The sequence below is a fragment of the Pleurodeles waltl genome, chromosome 3_1 (assembly GCF_031143425.1).
Source record: "Pleurodeles waltl isolate 20211129_DDA chromosome 3_1, aPleWal1.hap1.20221129, whole genome shotgun sequence".
Classification (NCBI taxonomy): domain Eukaryota; kingdom Metazoa; phylum Chordata; class Amphibia; order Caudata; family Salamandridae; genus Pleurodeles; species Pleurodeles waltl.
This window is the reverse complement of record NC_090440.1, coordinates 1,093,607,118-1,093,629,148: the sequence shown is the minus strand read 5'-3', so window position 1 is coordinate 1,093,629,148 and position 22,031 is coordinate 1,093,607,118. Positions and strand designations below refer to the sequence as shown.

The following is a 22,031-nucleotide window of genomic DNA, read 5'->3' as shown; positions in this document are numbered from 1 at the left end:
AAAATTACAATAACATGGTTTCAAAATAAAAATATCAGACATAAGATCAACCTGAATTATTCTAATAAATGTGGATTTTACTTAAAAGAATATCGATTAAAACAAGCTCAGCAGCCCCAATATTTCATCTTATAAAAATAGCACCTACAACGCATTTTACATAAAAATGTATGATACCACTAACAAAATTGTAAAAATTTAACATGACATGTGCAAAAAGACTTGCTTATTGCAGATTAAGCACATCAATCTGTGGGACAATGGCCAATAAATGATAATGTGGTACTAAGCAACTCAGCCTGAAAGGATGGAAAACTAAAAAAGCATTTATGGCTCCAGCAGCACACTTAGGCTTATTATGCACTGCTTTGAGCTAATGTTGATTATACAGTGCTGGAAATCGCCACTCTGCAGGGTCACCCCCAACCTTTTGCCTTCCTCCTCTTTTTTTGACCTCATTTTCGTTGGCTTTAGAACTCTGGGCACTTTACCACTGCTAACCATTGATAAAGTGCATGTGATCTCTCCCTAAAAACATGGTAATATTAGCTCATACCCAATTGGCATATTTTATTTACTTGTAAGTCCCTAGTAAAGTGCATAACATGTGCAGAGGGCCTGTAAATTAAATGCTACTAGAGGGCCTGCAGCACTGATTGTGCCACCCTCATAAGTAGCCCCTTAACCATGTCTCAGACCTGCCACCGCAAGGCCTGTGTGTGCAGTTTCACTTTAAAAGTACTTGCCAAGCCTTAAACCTTCATTTTTCTACATTTAAGTCACCCCTAACGTGTGCCCTAGGTAACCCATATGGCAGGGTGCTATGTAGGCAAAAGGCAGGACATGTACCTGTGTGTTTTTATATGTCCTGGTAGTGGAAAACTCCTAAATTGATTTTCCACTACTGTGAGGCCTGCTCCTTTCATAGGATAGCATTAGGGCTACCCTCAAATACTGTTTGAGTTGTAGATTCTGATCAAAAAGGGGTACCAGGTCATATTTAGTATGGCCAGAATGGTACTAGAAAATCCTGCTTACTGGTGAGGTTGGATTATTTATTACTATTTTGGAAATGCCACTTTTAGAAAGTGAGCATTTCTCTGTACTTAAAATCCATCAGTGCCTTATAACCCGTATCCAATCCACGTCTGGGCTGGGCTGGTCAGGGCTCCCTTGTTCATTTCACCCAGTCAACCACAAACACAGGATACTCAGTCACACCTGCACTCATCTGCATACTGAATGGGCCTTCCTGGGCTGGAAGGGTGGAGGGCCTGACACTTACATTTCCATTGTGTAGCCTGCCCTCACACAATGGACTGTCAAACCCCCTACCGGGTCCCTGGCAGACAGACCTGTACTGGAAGGGGACCTTGTGCACTTCAAAACCACTCTTTGAAGTCTCCCCCACTTCAAAGGCATTTTTGGGTATATAAACTGGGTCCCTGACCCCACCAAATCAGACACTTCTGGACCTGGACCTGGACCTGCAACCTTGTCAAGAGGAACTGCCTGGCTGCCCGAAGGACTCACCTGGACTGTTTTGCTGTGAAGGACTGCTGCCTTGCTGTTGCCATGCTGCCTTGCTGGCCTCTGACTTTGCTGAGAAGTGCTCTCCAAGGGCTTGTATTAGGCTTGCCTCCTGTTTTCTCAGGGCCACAAAGACTTCATCTCTTCAAGGAAACTCCTTGCGCGCCGAAAAATCGAAGCACAGTCTGCCGGAAACGACTCACAGCCTGCCTTGCGACGGTAAAACTGCTGCACAGCTGAACCGGTACAACGCAGCCTGCCTTCCCAAGTGAAGATCGATGCAGCGTCTGCGTAGGGATCGGAAATTCGACGCACAGCCCTACCAGACCGATGCACAGCAGAGCCGGACTAACGCAGCCTGACTTGCTGAGTGAAGAATCGACGCAGCACCTACCGTGTGCAGAAAATTTGACGCAATGCCTACCGGATCAACGCAACGTCTGTGACTTCGTCCCGCATGCACAGGATTTCAACGCATCTTCCCTGGGCGTCCAAAGAACCCCACATCGCAGTGAGGACACAAGACTGCACGCCGGAAATCGAAGCAAAGCTGCTTGTAGCATGGAAAGAAACAACGCACTGTCTGTGCCGCATCGGAAAATCCGACACCCAATCCCCACCTCTGACATAAAGAAAAGTACAACTTTTAGTCAACTGCTACTTTCATGCCTAGAACAGGAACAAAGCCAAGTCAGCAGCCACCACACAACTGATTTTAGTCTATTTTACAGATGTCCTGGTTGACCTGGGGCAGCATTAAACTGAGCTCCTAAACTCAACCAAGTAGGTGAAAAACAAAGACGTGTGCCCACTGGCAAGCTAAAGGTTCAATTTGGCTGCTGCTACATAGCAGTCTGACACTGTGCTCCTCTGCTTCTTGAGGTCTAGTGGTGATCTTAAATGTTGCCATGTATTTCCCTCTTGTTACTCGACCTTTTTCTAATATTAATATTTATCAGCAGTCTGTCACTCCAGTGTGACTGTGATAACGTACCCAAAGCAGACATACATTGGATACTGCAATTCACATAGGAATATCATGACCTGAACTCCTTTCCAGGGCAGAGTAATGCAAGGCAGAGATTTGTACTGCCTTGCATTACTCCACATTTACCAAGCCACCCACAGCCATGCCAGGTGGCTTTGCGTATCTTAGTAAAGACACAATGGCAACACAATTAATCTGGGCCTTAGTTTCTTTACATAACTTTCTGTTGTATGTAACACTCATACAGGGCAAGCAACTCCTTCCAGCTGAGGTAACACTTGTGTTTTTTGTTCCCAACTCAGTGGTTCTGATTTCAGAGGCAATAGTTTGTGTGCCTTTATATAACTAGCTGTAAACCAATATCTACAATGAATGAATGAAACTGTAATGAGATCTATCATGTCTCTTGTCTTTCACACTGATAACAGATGTTAATTATTATTACTCAGTTTATTCTCACTCATTGTATCGATTCTAGAAGAATTAAAGTCTGAGTGGAGCTACCAATATTCAAATATATGACTCCACTTCCATGACACTGATCTCTACTATGTATGCATTATTCCCCAGAGCTATTTTATCCAGTCCTGATTATGTGTATTTATGTATTCTAATAGTTTGTGTTGTTCCCCAATCATGCCCCCATAATCATGTGATACAAACATACCGCATTGTTGTGGTCAGTGTGTTGAATGTGAAATTGTGAAAGGCTAATAGCCTTTGTAAAATTACTTAAAAGAACAGCCCTTGGACAAGGGTAGAACATGTTATTGCCCACCACACTATAAGATCCCATAATAAGCATATTGCAATTGATGAGGAGTTTCATGACTATATAGGGGCATGTACGTCTGAGGTGGCTAGCAATATCTTCCATATGTAATTTGGGTCAGATTTATTAACAAGTCACGCAACGCAGAAAGACAAATTGCAGCGCTGCTTTGTATGACTGGGAAAGGGCAGGAATGTGCCATATCTACTAAGACATGGTGCATTCCTGTCCTCTCTCTACACTGGCACACTGGCTGCAGCTTAGCACCACCCCAGGCATCAATGTGCCATGTTACAAGGGTGCCTGCATTACAGCCAGGAATGTTTTAGTGTAGGAAGGGACAATCCTTCCTACACTTTCAATCTTTCAATCTTTCATCTTTCAATGTTTGCTACAGAATGTAGCACATCCAGAAAGAGGTAAAAGCAAGGAGAAATAAATATATTTCTCCTCATTGTGCCTCACCACGGAAGGCATAACATTTCAATGTATTCCCAGGTTTGCCAGCTTTATTAAGTCTGGGAAAACGCTAAAATCCATGGGTGGATGCGTGGGAACACCCATGAAACACCCTTCCAAGGCAGAGTAATGCTAGGGTGGGTCTGATTTACTAAGGCCTGCAGAGCCATGAAAGGTGGCTTTGCATAGTTTAGTAAATCCCACTGAAGCCTTTGCGTTGCCTTGCATGATGGAATGGCAACACAAGTAAATCTGGGCCTTCTTCTCTTTACATAACTTTCTGTTCTTTGTAACATGCATACATGGCAAGCAACTCCTTACATAAAAGAACAGCCTTGGACAAGGGTAGAACATGTTATTGCCCATCACACTATAAGATTCCATACTCAGGATATTACGATTGATGAGGAGTTTCATGATTATATAGGGGCATGTACTTCTGAGTTGGCTAGCAATATCTTCCATATGTTCTTCAGGTCAGATTTATTAACAAGTCACGCAACGCAGAAAGATAAATTGCTGCGCTGCGTTGTGTGGCGGGAGAGGGCAGGAATGTGCCATATCTACTAAGACATGGTGCATTCCTGTCCTCTCTCTCTACACTGGCACAGAGTGCAGCTTAGCACCAACCCAGGCATCAATGTGCCATGTTACAAGGGTGCCTGCATTAATGCCAGGATTGTATCAGTGTAGGAAGGGACAATCCCCTGAGGCTTTTTCATCTATCTATGTGTTCTACAGAATGTAGCAAACAGAGAAAGAGGAAAAAGCAAGGAAAAATAAAAATATTTCTCCTCGTTGTGCCTCACCAGGGAAGGTATAACATTTCAATGCATTCCCGGGTTTACTAGCTTTATTAAGCCTGGGAAAACCCTAAAATCCATGGGAGGATGCGTGGGAACATCCATGCTTCACCCATGAAACAACGTTCCAGTACAGAGTACTGCAAGGCAGCGTCTTGTGTTGCCTTGCATTACTCCAGATTTACCAAGGCCTGCAGAGCCATTCAAGGTGCCTTTTCATCATTTAGTAAATCCCACTGAAGCCCTTGCATTGCCTTGCACCACCTTGTGTGATGGAATGGCAACACAAGTAAATCGTGGCCTTTGTCTCTTTACATAACTTTATGTTCTATGTAACACATATACATGGCAAGCAACTCCTTGCAGCTACGGTAGCACTTGTGTTTTTTGATCCCAACTCAATGGTTCTGATGTCATCAACCTCTGAAGGATGTGAGGCAGAGGAGAGTCACTGGAATTAGAACCTGTGGCTGCAGGTGGAACACAGATGTCTGCTGCAGTCTTGGTTTCAGGTCTTCACCCCTCCCTTGTTTCATTTTGTCATGCAGACTGTGCCCCAAAATTGTATGCTGGCCCTGAAAATCCTTTATGTGATGACACTCGCATATAAACAACCAGTGTCATACTATTCCCTAAAATAAAGGGTGCCATGCCTTCCAGTTCCTGCTGCTCACTTCCACTATTTTATATTTTCATCAACATTTTGCATTTGCTTAGCCCCTTGGTAATCTTAGCTCCATTTGTATCTTTCCTATGGCAAAAAGGTGCCCCTAGAGAACTTAAACCTCAAAAAAAGAAAGGGAAAACAAATGCTGTACCTCATAATTCGCTATTTAAGGACATACTTGTCAAAATAATGAATTTAAATTCAACCTAGTAATACGTCAATTTTATTCATTTATATTCAGCTGCTTTCCATGCTTATTTTTCAGGCACACTGCACATTCTACAAACCAAATCAAAAGTGATACAGTATTCATGAAAACATGTTAGTGATGCATCACATTAAGATTTGGGACCAGGGGCCAGATGTACCATCACGGCCCATTGCGATTCGGTAATAGCGATTTTTAAGAAATCGCTATTACCGACTCGCAAAGGGCCATGTATCACATTTGCGAATTGGTAATAGCGATTTCTTAAAAATCACAAATGCTATTACCGAATCGTAAATTGCGATACCGGCCCCATTCGCAGCTATGGGCCTGTTGGCCCATAGCTGCAAATTTTTGGGATTTCCAAAATTGTGATTTCTGAACCAGAAATCGCAATTTTGGAAATGCAAAAGGCCAGGGTGCTGGGGGCCTAAGGCCCCCTCTCCTGCACCCCAATTTTTTTTTTTTTTTTGAACATGTAAGGTACACACATGCCAAAAGGGCATGTGTGCTTTAGATTTTCAATTTAAAAATGCAGATTTACTGCATTTTTAAATTTTGCACCAGGTTACCACCTGGTTGCATTTCATGGTATTTTGCAAGTGCAAAATGCCATTTTTGGAAAAATCGCAATTTGCGATTTTTTCCAGCATAGCCTTGCGACCTGGAAATTGCGAATCACAAATTGCAACTCGCAATTTCCAGGTCGCAACGCAAGAACTCGCAATTTTAGCGATTTCTTATTTGTGGTCTGTGAATGCATTTCATGCATCGCAGACCACTGTTTTGCACTCGCAAACAGCCGAATTTACCGATTCGCACCGTTTGCGAGTGCAAAACTTTTTAATACATCTGGCCCCAGATGTATCAAACAATTTTGCATTCACAAACGGTGTGACTCGCAAAATTCCACCGTTTGCGCATGCAAAATAGCCTTTCAGGATTTATGAAAGGCATTCGCAGTGCAATCTAAGGTATCGCTAAAATAGTGATTCCCTAAATAGGTAATCACAAATAGGGAATACCTATTTGGGATTACCTATGCACATGTATCATGAATTTCCTAAATGATAACTGGGCATTTAGGAAATGCAATTACCACAAATTCAAATTTGGTGGTAACCATGTGCAATTTTTAAAAATGCATTAATAATGCATTTTTTAAAGTGCCATGTAGCGCACATGCCCCTAGGGCATGTGTGTGCTTTACATGTGCACAATTTCTTTGGGGGAGGGGGTAGCATCAAAGGAGGCTTTAGGCCCCCATCACCCTTAGATTTGCATTACCTAACAGGAATTCCCAAATTAGAAAATGCAAAACCAATATTAGAGATTTGCTATTTTCTTACATCCCATTTTGCATTTTTCAAATAGCGATTTCTTAAAATTCGCTATTTAAGAAATGCAAAACGGGTCTTTAATACATCTGTCCCCTGGTTACTGGATTGTACAAGCATGAGAATGTTTAACTGATTTACCCGAACATTAAACGTTACTGCCTTGTCTTGTAGTCCCTCTGGTGGCCACACTAAGCTAGTCAACGGGCTAAATACCCATGACGTCAATTGGAGTAGCCAGTGGTCACAACAAACTACTTTCCCGTATTTATTATCTCTTTCAAATCTTCTCATTATTTTTGTAACTCCTTTCCTCTGTTGCCCTTATTTTGACCTGCTGCACAGTTTGATTCTTGCATCAGACTCTAGGGTATGGCAAAACTCTAATGGGCTGAGACAAAAGAGAATAGGGTAGTGGATGGTCCCCTCTGTTCTTGCCAGCATGCTATTGGACATACAGTGCCAATCACTCACACAACTGTGAGAGGTATATATCTTTATCTCCCTCACAATATGTAACTCTTGGATATCTGACCAGCTTTCACTCCAGCTACGAGAATCAAGACTCAATTGTTAAAATGTCAAAGTCTGAACTAGAGCTTATGTTTCTTGGTCAATACTTTAAGATGCTTGAATAAAACCTTCAACTGGCTGCAGAAAATACCTTCTTGCTTTCCTGAAATCTGCCAGATGCCTCATTTGCTTCTCACGTATCACTTCCACCATGAGGTATGGTGTGGCCGTCCCTAAGACCTACTTACTTGGAGTCATTTGCAAGCTTTTTTGAGGTCATCCAGATCCTCAAAAACTTTAGGTAGCCTCTGGAGTCACATTTCAGCTATGTAAGATAGCATATGCTGACCTCGAAGATCAGACATTGTCTCAAGTTAAAAACTGAAAAGAGTGAAATCATGATCAGGGGAGATATGGCTTATGCAAGCTCACATTCAGCCCATCCTATATGGGCAACTGTCAATGCCACGAACATGGATTAGACGGTAGGCAACCTGTTGTGACTCCTGATACTGTGCTAGTGAGCCCTGACTCCCAGTCATTCATATTTGTCAGGCTGTGCATTAAGAGGTTCAGGTTAGAATTTTCTTGGTTTAAAATGAAGGGAGGCTCAAAAAAGTATTTGGCAGGAGTTGTTTCAATTATTTTCTCCACTTACAGCTACACCCAAAAACACTGTACCTCATAACAAATCAGTACCATCTGCTACTCATTATAGCAGACAGTATTAGATCACAGGACACTGAATTTTGGACTCTTTATAACCTGCCAGTCAGGCAACTATTTACCACCCAGTCAGTGCCTCCTTTTCAAGAAAGCCAAGCAGCGGCCTCTTAACAATAGCAGTGTCTGCCAGCCTCTTGAATTGCAGTCTCTTCTCGTCGGCCATACAGTATCAGCATGGAAGCCTGCATCTTCGTCTGTGTGAATAACATCTGCCTTCCTTTTCTTGACACTCTAGACATGCTAATGTGGAATACAAATACAACAGATGAACACAAATGCTCTACTGGTGACTTTTTCTGTAGAGTAAGTTAATGATAGTAAAACTGGAAAAGGGGGATAGCTCTTCAGCTTGGGAAATATGTATACCATGTCACAGAAAGGAATGTTGCTGGGAGAACTTCTGTGTTAAATAGCACTGGTACCTACAATCTCAAACTGAGATTTAATTGCATGGTACTCTTTCTAAACCAAATGACAAAGTGAATGTGTGCTGAGTATCATGGGCTCATCACCCTTCTGATTATGTAGGTGATTTGATATTGATATTGGCTAATTTCAACTGTTTTTCATTGTTATGCACCATTTAATAGTTTCCTAATTAATTACGCTTATCTTAATCCTGTATTTGAAGATGCTATCTGATAGGTCAAAGTATGTAGCAGCATATTTAACAGGATTTGAATAAAGTATGCTTGTTTATAGTGTGCTATTTGTAGAGGTTTTCCAATCTCTCTGTGTGATGTAACTAACCAAAGGTCAGATGCATCACTTCCTGTGATGACACCAAGCCAAAGGTCATGCAGTAACTTCCTGTGATGTCACACATTCCAAAAGTCACATGCCACTTCCCGTGATGTCACCAGATCAAATGTCTTGTGATGTGACTTCCAGTGACATCATGGAAGGGATGGAGGTCAAAGGGCATGTCACTTCCACTTCTCCTAACATTTTGGTGAATCGACGTCCATGTCAATAATGCCACATTATAGAGTCTTAAAGTAAATTATTTTTCTGTAAAGACAAAGATAAGGCGATGAACCTCTGTGATCATGCCACAAGCAGGCTTTAACCTGCCCCATATTGCCTAGCACTGGCTTCACGGTTGTTTTTTTACCATGATGGCATGTTACATTGCATAAACAAATTCTTACTTACCAGCACATGTAGGAAAGAAGGCAGAGCCGTCTTGGAAAAGTTTGTCTGAAAGTGGATTTTGAACCTTGTGAAGAAGAGAAGGAAACAACAGATTCGTCAGGGTCACTTGGTAATTCTTTCATAGCCTTATTTCATAACAATATTTAAAGTATTTAGAGATTATATTTCATTTGCTATATCTATACACAAAAAGTGACCCATTTCTGCAATGAACCACCTTTAGCTTCTTTGTTCCAAAGGTAGCCTAATCAAAAAGTGTAATTAATGAAACTTAATTTTGACCTTAGCTCATCAGTTTTAGACCGTTTTCCACCTTTTTGTTGAGTAGGTTAATTCTTATATTGTATTCATGAGACATTTGGGGTACTCTAAAGTTGTTTGCCCTAGTGGACATTATACTAGGGAGTAAGCAATGAAGCTTCAAATATTCCAAATTTGACAAATTCCTCACTGTCCAATAGTCACTGTGTGATGAGCTCTAAAGAACAGTAGTAATAACTCTTTAAGGAAAAAAGATTACACTAAAAAAGTGGCTCTGCCAGCTTCAACAAAGTTACAAATTATAAGGGTAAATTCATTGAAAAACACTGGCCCTACATCTACCGCAGCTTGTAGAAAATAATTATCTGCTTGAACTTTGTCAAATGGGGTTTAGGCCTGGCAAATTAACCAAAACACTATAATTCCTCTTCTTGGATGAACTCTGCCTGGATGCCAAATTCAGTAATGTTGTTACCCTGATTTTGCTTGATTTTCCAGTCACACTGAACCCCACTGATGATCACATTAGCTTGCTTGTAAGAAGTGGCTGTCAAAGAGGATGGTCTAGGCTGGATTAATACATTTCTCATGTGTCAGACTTCGTGTACAGCTTTTGTCTTTCTTCTCTTGGGGCTCTCACTTCTGGAGTTCCTCATGGTATTTTTTTAGAGCATTCTCATTTTCAATAGTTACACTTACCTGCTGACGACCTGTAATTCATGGAGTCTGCTATTTTACATGTAACTGCACAACACTCTAAGCTTGTTTCCATCTTGGACAGTCTGACAGCTTGTCTAACCACTCATTCTTTGGGGTCATTAATCGTCAATGTAGATCAATTTTCTAAAACCAAACGTAGATAAAAAAGAATTCCTCTCAACTTAAAAAAAAGGGGTGCACTAAACTTTGCCCAGAACACTTAGGTAAACACCCAACATATGTACTCTTCTAAAAAACCCTTTGAGTTTTGTTGTTAATTTCCCCAACTCTAACTTTTGGCCATCATGTCAAAGGTCTGAGAAAGTCTTGTCTCTGCCATTTTTGGATCATCAGAAGACATCTGCCCCTGCTCCTAGAGGCCCAGCAAGCCTTTGTATCCTCGTCTCATCTCCTCCTAGATGACCTACTGCAATGACTCAAAACTATCAGCTGCAACAGTTGCAAAACAGGCAATTCTGCCTAGTTTTGGGACTGTCATCTAAAGAGCATTTCACACGAGCCCTAATGAAACTGTACTGGTCCTAGCTGAAACCAGGATTCAGTAGTTCAAGGCCTTGGGCAAGGCATATAAGGTTAACCATAAAACAAGCACTGACTTTCTTGTCAGACAGATTTACTGTGCACTTACAAATCTCTGCTTATCAGTAAAGATCTGTTATGTGCACTCTCAAGGAGTAACAGAGCCTTCTGCCTAACGGCAGTCAAGAAATAATGCAAATTCCCTAATGAGAAGTGCAAGACAGAGAAGTACCTAAGTTTAAGGAACCAATAGCACATCTTCCTTTTTTAATAAAAATAAGATTCAAATGTCACTTACTGATTGATGAATACCCTATCACCAAGAGACCAGTAGTGCTAGATGTAAGCACAATTAGCATCTGTTTGAAATGGGGGCTCTGGTTGGCAGCCAGTTTGCACTCTCTCCAAGCAGGCACCCTAGGATAACCCCTGCTCACCCCCTTGGTAGCTTGGCACAAACAGCTAGGCTTATCTAAGAGGCAATGTGTAAAGTATTTGTACCAACACACACAGTAACACAGTGAAAACACCACAAAAGGACTCCACATCAGTTTAGAAAAATAGCTGATATTTATCTAAATCAACAAGACCAAAACGACAAAAACCCAACATACACAAGCAAAGTTATGAGTTTTTAAAGTAAACAGAGTCTTAATTAATAGAAATCAATGGATGCGTTGTTTTAGCACAAAGTACCTGTATGCGTCAAAAACAAAGCCACACGAGTGAGCGTGTGTTGGAAAAGCAAACAATGCATCCATTCCTTATTCGCAAGGATGGCCTTGCGCCAATTCTTTCTTGCCGGGCAATCGATGCGTCGATTCTTTCCTCACAGGGAAGAGATGCGTCGATTTAAGAACAAGCAGCCAGAGGTCGGTACGGTGATGTTGCAGGTTTTGACTCCCAGGGACAAAGCGTGGAAAATCCAGACGCACAGCAGCGATGAATCCATGCTGAGCTGGCGATGAGTCGATTTTACCGGCGATGCGCTGATTTTTCAGCCGCGGTGTAGGCGCTGCATCGATTTCTCTGACACTCGGCTCTGGTGCATGGATTTTCACCTTGAGTTCAACAGCATCTCCTTTCAAGGGCCCAGGGACTGGATGTGGCACAACGTGGCAAGGTAGGGGGTCTCAGCAAGAGATCCCAGGTGCCGAAAGATGAAGTCTTTTATGGCCCTGAGACTTCAGAACAGGGGTTAAGCTCAGTCTAAGCCCTTGGAGAAACTTCACAAGCAGGATACACAGCAAACTCCAGTCTCTGTCCTCTTTAAGGTAGAAGCAGAAACTGCAGGTCAACCCAGCAAAACACACATAGCAAAGGGGCAGTAGTCCTCCTCCAGCTCTTCTCCTATACAGAGGTTCCTCTTGATCCAGAAGTATTCTAAATGTCTGGGGGTTTGGGCCCACTACTTATACTCATTTCTACCTTTGAAGTGGGAAAACTTCAAAGGAAGGAAACTGTTGTTCCCAAGATCCTGCCTTGCCCAGGCCTGGCCCGAGACACACACCAGGAGGTTGGAGACTGCATTGTGTGAGGACAGGCACAGCCCTTTCAGGTATAAGTTTCAGTTCCTCCCTCACCACTCTAGCCCAGGAGACCTATCAGGATTTGCAGGACACTCGTCGGCTCACTTTGTGTCACTGTCTAGAGGGAATTCACAAACAGCCCGAATGTCAGTCTGACCCAGATGTAGATTCCTCAGACAGGCAGAGGCACAGAATGGTTAAGCAAGAAAATGCCCACTTTCTAAAAGTGGCATTTTCAAGCAGTCAATCTAAAAAACAACTCTACCAAAAGATGTGTTTTTAAATTGTTAGTTCAGAGACCCCAAACTCCATATCTCTATCTGCTCTCAGTGGGAAACTGCACTTAAAAGATATTTAAAAGCAGTCCCTGTGTCAACCTGTGTGAGAGCTAGGCCTTGCAATAGTGAAAAACAAATGTAGCAGTATTTCACTATAAGGATATGTAAAACACACCAGTACATGTCCTATCTTTTAAATACACTACACCAGCCAGTGGGCCTACCTAGAGCCTACCATAAGGGTGACTTATATGTAGTAAAAGGGAAGGTTTGGGCCTGGAAAGTGGGTACACTCGCCAGGTCGAATTGGCAGTGCACACACAGACACTGCAGTGGCAGGTCTGAGACATGTGGGTGGCACAATCAGTGCTGCAGGCCCACTAGTAGAATTTGATTTACAGGTCCTGGACACCTCCAGTGCACTTTACTAGGGACTTACTAGTAAATCAAATATGCTAATCAGGGATAACCAATCATAATCACAATTTACAGAGGATGCACCTGCACTTTAGCACTGGTCAGCAGTGGTAAAGTGTCCAGAGTACCAAAGACCAGCATAACGAAGTCCAGCACACAGTCAAAAAACACAGAAAGCAGAGGTAAAAAAAAACAGGGGAAACCACACCAAGGATCCCAGGTCTAACAGCATTACATAGCTTATAACGCAAAGCCCCTGAATTCAAAACGTGGCCCCTGCTTGATGAAAATTTGATTACCCACATACCTCTTGGTTGTGCTATGTTTTTATTGAAAAATCCTAGCTAAAGGCATAAAGGGCATATGCTACAAATGAACTTGGGGCAAATGTAATGTATTACTGCACATCACAAGGGAATAATCATTCTATTGCTGATTTACTGTTTTAATTTTATGCTGTTGATTAGAATTTTAATGATTATGAATTTGAAAATTGTACTTATAGTGCTCACTTCCTGCTTTGCACTCTAAAATGGCAATAATCAAATAGGGTGGGTGGCCACAGGTTAAGGCTTATACGACCCAAGCAATGAAGGTTCTAGCAATGGACAACATCTGTTGCTTACATCTAAGGATAATGAAACTCATTCACTGAAGAAAGCGCATAATTCTTTAGCAAGCCATATGCTATTGTTTTGGAAAATACTTGTAAGATGCTGTTTTCAAAGCACAATGCTAATATGCTGCTCAAGCAATGTTCTTTCTCTTCTGATTACTACTGAGCCTACCTAACATTGAGGCGCGTATCTTGAGTAAGACACCGGCTATAAAAAAAGATCTGCCAAAGTTCACATAATCAACATTTGCAAAATTTGCAGGCAGGATATATCCAGATGAAATTAAGAAAGAAGAAAATTGATGATGTAGCGCTACCAGAAGAGAAAATCTTACTTTTCCTCCACAGCAACACTGTCCAGCAGTCCTATGGCAATCCTGGCCTGTGAATCAGAGGTTACCACAAATCCCAGAAGGCACTGCAATAACCTGTTTGAAAAATAAGGCTTCTACTTTAGTTTACAGGTGTTTAACAACACATAGTTAACCATCCATCTCACATTTACAAAGAAACTGCATTACAATTTGCAAAAGGCATTATCAGGTTGGCTCAAAGAATTAGATATGGCTTACCATGTAGTACTTCTCTCTAAATAAAAGCAAATGGCATCAGGTTGTCAAAAACCTACAGTTGTTCAACAGTATTCTGAATGGGTGTAGAATACTACTTTCATTTCATAATGGCTAATTAATTAGGTATTCATTACCTTTCTTTGAAAAAAGGAAGGATCTAAAAGATCAAAATCAATATTGTCCAATTACTCTATTTAACACTGACTACCAGACACTTCCAGACTCAAACTCAACGCCAATGGTTTAGTTCTATTTCTTTGTGCAGAACAGTCAAATATAAAATCCACTTTCCTGTGATTGAAGAATAGGAGTGGGAGCGGACAAAGTTAATGCTTCAAAAACAGATGTTCTACTTTTCAAAGAAAATCCACATGATCTTCTGGTTTCCATTCATTAAAACCATAAAAACTCCTAAAGGGTTCAGGGTATCAGACAAGTATAATGATCTCTTTGAACCAAACTAGGCCCCTCTAGTAAAGAAGGTAAATGTTTTTCTGAAAAGACGTAACTCGCTTCCACTATGAATAATAGGTAGAATCACATTGATAAAAAGGCATGTACTACTTCTTTTCCTTCTATACTTTACCGAAGCTTGTTTTCATCTTGGACAGCCTACAGATCGCAGTATCCCATGTACTAATTTATGTTTGATTAAATAGTGAATTATCACAACACATTTTAAAAAATGTTTTCTTCAAATATATAAGATGAGAAAATTATGTTAATTTGCAAACCAAAGTCAAATCATCTGCAGTCCCAATCTAGTGCGCTATCCAACAATAATACTTTTTGGTGTTCGGCAGAAATGTTTATTTAGACCTTGGGTCTACAACCTTTTTTATAATTAGAGCTACATATGTTAGATGAAAATCAACCCAAGCTACTAAAATTGTTAGTGTTGTAATAGTGACCACATCAGGCAAGATTACATTAGTGCCCCCCCATTTGCAAGATTACTAGCAGTGATCACCTCACTGCATCAAGCAGGGTGCCAGCAGTAAAGTAAAAAGGCTTTGTCTATTTGATATGGCTCTACATACCTAATACAAAACAGCAGGCAGCAATGTAATATTAGGTATAAGTCTCCACAATGCCACAGGATTTTGTGTCAAGGCACGGAGGCAAGTATTATGCACATCTTCTTTATTGCCCTCATACACAGCAGCAACAAAAAATTTAGAACCAGAGTAGACCCAATAAGCATTCTGCAACTCTTAGAACATGCTGACTCCGTGGGAGCCAGTGCTATGATTGGTTGCCAGACTCATGAGAAAAATGTGGCTGGCATCCATTACAGGATCGGGGATTTAGTCCAAAGTCCTGAAGTTTTATTGGAATAAAAAGTTATAAGGAGGCAGGGTAGGGATACCCTGTCCCCCGATGCCACATTGTGGGTGGGTGGGTGGGGGGGGTGGGGGGTACAGAAGGATCCCCCGGGCAACATAAAAAAAAAATCTGTGAAATCTGCCGTGATCCCATGAAACTCCTGAGGGATCACAGAACAAATTGCTGCCATCATTTGACTATATATATAACTGAATATATCAGTAGGGCCCCACACCCCAGGGCCCCTAGCCACCGGGACTCAGTATATTTTTAAGGGGGGCGGGAAGCACAAAGCGTGGTGCCCCCTCCCCGAGTCATTTTCAGCTCCAGGGACCCCATCCTCCAGGTCCCAATCTATTTTTTTTTAACGTAGAGGAGGGGGGCACAGGCCCCATCCCCAGCCTTAAAAAGGCCCTAGGGACCTCACTTCCCAAGTCTGTCATTTTAACAAAGGGGAATTGGGTCATGCGGCACCTCCTCTTGCCTTTAATGGCCACACGAACCCTATCCCTCAGGGGGTGAAAGGCCACCCGGACACAGAGGTTTCCCTCCCAGCACTGGCACGGGCATGGAAATATGTGCTTGCTCTCGCATGCTGGGAGCAAATCTTCCACTAATCAGGAGAAAACAAAAAGTTTACTCTGAGTAGGCAGGAGCTCTAAAAAAATGTTAAAGCCCCCACCGGCTGAGAACAGACTTGTTATCTGTTTCCCTGCCTGCACTGATGCGGACAGAGAAACAGAACAAGATATTGCTCCTATCCAGAGTAAGCAGCATAAATAGCTGCCTCCTCCAGGCGGGAGCAATGTCGTCTACTGTACAATAAAGGGAGCTGGTTGGGGCCACAGAGGCCCTGGGGCTCCCCCCCCAAAGCCCCTAATGTGTGCATGGTGGGTGCCCCAGATGGGCATCGGAGCAACCACCTATTTAAAATGGAGGCTGGGGTCCCAGCGGTCAAAATAAGCAAAGGAGAGGGTGTGTGTGGCCGCTGTCCCATTTAAAAAAAACACTGTCCTGGGGAATGGGGTCCTAGGGCACGAAAACACTTGGGGGAGGGGTGAGCAGCCTGGCCTTTTTAATTAACCAAACACATGGCCCTAAGGGATGGGTCCACTGGTCCTGAGAAGGCACGAGGAGTGGGGCATTTGGCTCCCTCCCCTTTTAAAGTAAATGCGGCCCAGGGGGATGGGGTCCCCAGGCCCTAATAAGGCTCAGAAGGAGGGATCATGCTGCGTCTGCCCTTTTTAAGTGCATTGGGCCAGGGGGATGGGATCACCAGGGCCTGAGAAGGCTCGGGAGCAGGGCTATGCACCACACTCCCTTTTATTATTTTAATTGGCCCCAGAGAATGGGGTCCCCAGGCATAATCAGGCTCAGGGAGAAGGGCACAAGGTCCCCTCACTTTTTTACTGGAACTGGCCCAAAGGAATGGGGTCCCTGGAGCTGATTAAGGGTCAATGAAGGTGACTGCATTCCCTCTCCCCTCAATATATTTTTGTGGGCCCCAGGGGATGGGGTCACCAGGACTCAAAGGCCAACACTATGCTGTGCACACCAAAGGCTGTGTGCTGTTTGGTGGTTGGCAGCATGCTGGGATCTGAGCCACAGGGCCTGATGAGAGGCCAAACTATTACAAATCCCCCGCTTCATACAGCCAAAGGCTGTTCCCATTGTGGAGTTCGCTACCTTCAGGGAGCTGGAAGCAGGCTAGGCCTCAAGAAAGGTTCTGCAGTTAAACCTATACCACACATGACCAAAAGCTCAAAAGCTGTGCGTTGCCTGTGGTTGGCTGCCTCTGGGTGGCTGCCTGTGGGGAGCTGAATGCAGGGTCCGGCTGCAAGCCCTGTGCCACAAAAGGCCATGTGCAGAATTGGGGTGGCTGCCTGAAAGGGGGGGGGGGTGGCTGCCTAGGGAGGGGGATTGGCTGCCTCCAGGTGGTTTGGCCGCAGGCCTTGTAGCCAAACACCCGCTGTACAAGGCCAAAGGCTTATGATTTTTGCTGCAGGGCTCGGCCGCAGGCACACCATGGTGTTGTCTTTGCGTATGGTAACAATATATACTTTTATGTTAAAAAAAAAAAACTTGAAATTCACTGAAAAAACCTGACACCAACCCCCTTTAATCAGTCAATCCTGCGCCAAGCACAGCCTTTGGCTGTGCATGATGGGGGTAGGCTGCAGGGCCTGGCCATGCGCCCCCCTCCCCCTTTGATATCACAGGGCCTGTCCCGGGCAGGTGGTGATCTCCATGGCCGACATGGACCCCCAAGAAGCAATCCAATTAAGCCCTGGGGAGGTGGTGGACCCCGGAGCTTCTTAGAACCCCAGGAAGGAGGTTTGCACGCCCCCCCTTCCTGTGGCTTCATAGAGCCATGGGAGGGAGGTCTGCGTGGCCCCCCTCCATAATAGCAATAAAACCCCAGGGAGGTGGTGGTCCCTGGGGCTCAAAAGGGCCCTTGGAGGGGCTTTGCATGGCCCCCCTCCAATATGTCAAAAAATCCCCACGGAGGTAGTGGTCCATGGGGCCCAAAAGAGCCCTAGGGGGCAGGGCCCTATGCACCCTCTATTTTTTATTTTTTGAAATAATGTTGCATGCCCACAGGACCTGGCCCACCCTGGGGCTAATCTGTAAACAAGCGGGGAAGACATCGATTCTCTTTTTTTTCCTCCAGATTTGTGGATCCTTGTGATTTTTGTTGAAAATTTAAACAAATATATGCTCCTAACCTTGGTGGGGTCCCAGGGTAAGCCCAGCACCAAGGTTAGGCGGTCAGGGTATTCCTACACTAGTCCTTTTTCTTGTTACATTTGTTTTTTGGGGACGGTGAGTCCCAAAATGGTTGCTGGCACTTTGTGGTTGAAGTGCTGGCAGCCAATCAGATCTCAACATGAGATCTCTGGGAAATAGATATCTCCTACGGGCAACAGTCAGTAAGTATTTATAGTTATCACCTAATTTACATTCAAAAAGTGTTTTTTTGACTTGCCTATATCTTTGGCACCGTTGGACAAATCATCACGTAATTTTCCCCCCAAAAAAAGTGTGCCAGAGAATCTTGTGCATGAGAAGTGTCGGAGCAATCCGTCAAGCGGTAGCTGAGAAAAAGGGAGGAGGGGGACCATAAAAGTACATTTTCCATTTTGGTTTCCATAGGGATTTTAGACATGGCTACAACTGCTCGACGGAATTATACCAAATTTGTTGGAAAGGTAGCTCTTGGTCCAGAAGGAGTGCTTTTTGTTATTTGGTGTAAATCCATTCAGTAGTTTTTGAAATATTAAAAGAAAACCAAATTTGTATCTCTGGCAGAGCGAAGGCTTCGCAATACTCCCTACCTCGTGCAGAGATCTGATTGGCTGCTAACACTTTAGCCAGGAAGTATTGGCAGCCACTTTGAGACTCTGTTTCAGCTTAGTCTCAAAAACAAACATTAAAAAAAAAAGATAAAGGGGCAAGGTACTGTTAAACCTAGGCCCCTAGTCTTGGTGCAGGGGTCCCCTAGGGACTACCGCTCAAGGTTTTAAATTATTTTTATTTTCAAAATCACTGCGATAAACCTGGAAAATCCGCAAATTTCATTGTGATTTAAAACAAAAAGTGCAGTCTCACACGCTTGCTTTTTATTTTGCCACCTGGTGAACCATGTCCCAGGGGCATTTCAAAAAAATAGGAGGGGCGCACAAGGCCCCGCTTCTAGTGCTTATGAAAGCCCTGGGGACTGCCGCCTCCCTGGGGCACTGAAAATTATGTATGTGGGGGGGCCCAGTGGACCCGCCCGCACCCCGGGACTCCCAACTCCTCAGCAAAACTGCTAACATGTAATCAGGGAGGCCTGCGCCCCCGCAGCCCTGGGCATTGCAACTTCCCCAGGACAATTTGTGGGGGGGGGTGCCTCCACGGGACTAAATTAAACAATGGAGGGGGGTCACATGGCCCCCCTCGTGGAGCCATGGTTGGCCCTGGGGACCTCCAGGGCTGGCTCCTGCTACCTCCGAGGCATCATTTTTATACCCTGATGATGATCCCAACAATCAAATAAGGGATCAAAACATCGTCAACACTTAGTACTTGGAATCAATAAAATATGTTTTGACATGTGTAAAAATACTGTAAAATTGTGACTAACTGTGCTTTCTGTCACATGGAGTATGCCTGAGCAATTATGATTTATTGTGTCCTAGATGTTTTTGTTTACCCACTACACTGTTTTATTACCTACGTTTGGAATAAATATACTGATTTATTGCATGTTTTCCACAGACTTCACTGTGATTCTATGTGGTAATTAAATCTATATTCCTTTTACCTAAGAGACCCCTGTTCCTTTATAAAACTCAGTAGGTTGAAGGCTCACATCCTGGTTTCGCATGGCAGTGTGTCTGTTTATTTACTAGTGTTTTCAGTTAATCATTCCTAGTGATGGGACACTTACGTCTTTTGCCATCAAAATCTTTGGATTGAATGTCATATGTATAACTGGAAACTGCACAGCAAAGAGTTACCTGTGCCCTAGAGGTTAAAATCTCAAGCTCTCACCATGAAGGTTGAGGGTTCCAGTCTAGGTGTGTCAGTAGTCACATTCCTGCTTTAATTACGTTTTAAATTCAAATATTTAATATATACTGAAATGTGATTAAATACATTTTTCTTTTCAATTTGTCCTTGTAGTGAATCATAGTTTCTTTTAATGGGATACAGGAGTTAGCTTAGCCTGTGGCTTGCAGACTCGTGCCCCCATCCCCCAGTGACTTTTACCCTACTTAGCTGCTCTGTTTTAGCACATTTATTTAATTAAATCTTTTAAGATGGCTGTCTTGTTTTGAGTTAGGCCCATGTTTTAGTTTGAGTTATCACCGCGCTAAGATGTCAAGATCAAGCAACAAAAATAAACTGTAGGTGATCATTTTAGGGACTTTCCCTCTTCATGCTTTTGAGGGAATTGTTTATATTAATTACCATCCCAAGCACGCCTTGTTATCTATTGTTTGGGAACAAACCTACATCAGTGGTCCCAGTAGATCTGTATAAATACTCCTCACTTTAACAGATAGTCAGAGGGATTCCAACCAGATGCCATCGCTATCGATGCTGCACGTCGCCTTGATGCTGACCCAGTCTTCGTGTTCCTACAGAGTCTGTGCTAGAGACCTCATTCCAAGGTAACGAGGGTTGGTGGCTCTTCTCATGGACATAGCATTGGTAGATTAGGTTTAACATACCTAGCTCTCTTTTAGGTTAGGGGTTAGGCCTATCATGCTAGGGTATTAGTACATATTACACACCATTTAGTTTCATGATATTGCAAGATGGTGGGGGTCTTTGTATTAATGACTCTTGTCTTTACCATTCTATTTCTTGCACTGTTCACTATCCTAATCATTGCAGCCAAAGCAACTTATCGCATATTGCAGTTTTATTAAAATAAAACCTATTGAAACTTCACTGCATCTTCTTCATTTGCCTGTGTGTGTGATCGAGACATGTTGTTAATATGAGAAAGGGGTAATCTCCGTTTAACCATGACGCTCCCTGAAAAGTCATACTCTTGAGTCCATGCGTAAAGGCTGCCACAAATCACATTTTACTGTTTGGGTTCCGGGTGAGGTGCTGCTTGTAAGCCGGAAGGGTTGGGACGACAGTTGCCATTTGTTGTAGGACTGGCATAGTCGCCTACAAACATAAGTACTGTCATCCTTAAACCAGCAGTCTAAATTATCTAATTCTAAGAATATCATTCATCAAAGTCTAGAAAAACTCTCTTTCAATTTCTCTCTGTCAAGGTCTTCCTCTAAATGTTACTCTCTCTCAATCTCTTTCGCTCTCTCTCATCCCATAATGGAATGGAAGAGAGAGCCAGAGAGATTGGTATTGCAATGGTCTTGATGTACAATGACTTCAGAGTGTCACGCTAGCAAGCTGTTTGGTTCAAATGTTTTAATGCACAGTACAGTAGTTACTTGTGGCCTACTGGCAAAGCTCTTGGACTAACACTCAGTAGGTTGAGGATTCAAATCCTCCTATCTCATGGTGGTGTACCTGTTTATTTACTAGTGTTTTGAATGTTAAACATTTATCGTGATGGAACATTGAAGTCTTTTTCCCAGCAAAATCTTTGAGTTACAACCAAACCCCCTATAACCACCCAACCCCACGACAGGCCAAAGGCCGTGCATGGCATTGGGGTTAGGTGGTTATAGGGGGTTACAGCCAGGCCCTGTAGCCAACTCCTGCCGTGCGCAGCAGTGGTTGAATTAACATATAGTAATTACAATTAAATTACCCTAAAAAAATATAGAGATTCACTGAAAAAAAAACAAAGGTTACAGGGACGTTATAGTTAGGAAATAGAATTGAAAAAAACATAGAAATTAACTTAAAAAACAAACGGACGTTATAGTTAGGCTTCCATTTTAAACATACCAAACCATAGAAATTCACCTGTTATACTTAGAGATATGGCAAGTTAACTATAACTTGTGCCTTAAGTTAACCTAAGACTGCTTTCAACGACAGCTCAAAGCTTATAAGAACCTGATTTGAGAAGGCAAACACTCTTATTTTTCTAACAAAATCTCAAGGGCAGAATACAATACTAAAGTAATATTTGACACTATTACTGAACTTGCCAACCCACA

At 42.9% G+C, this 22,031-nt stretch overlaps 1 protein-coding gene across 7 annotated transcripts in view; it reads right to left on the bottom strand.

Annotated features, from left to right (window-relative positions):
- Positions 1-22,031, bottom strand: part of TTC12 (tetratricopeptide repeat domain 12) — a 282,909-nt gene that overhangs the window by 115,402 nt on the left and 145,476 nt on the right. For all 7 annotated transcript variants that reach the window (XM_069224366.1, XM_069224370.1, XM_069224367.1 and 4 more), the window contains 2 exons: positions 13,834-13,926; positions 9,159-9,222 (listed from right to left, as the gene is read on the bottom strand). In XM_069224366.1, the coding sequence (XP_069080467.1) occupies positions 9,159-9,222; positions 13,834-13,926 (157 nt within the window). The remainder of the gene's footprint in view (positions 1-9,158; positions 9,223-13,833; positions 13,927-22,031) is intronic.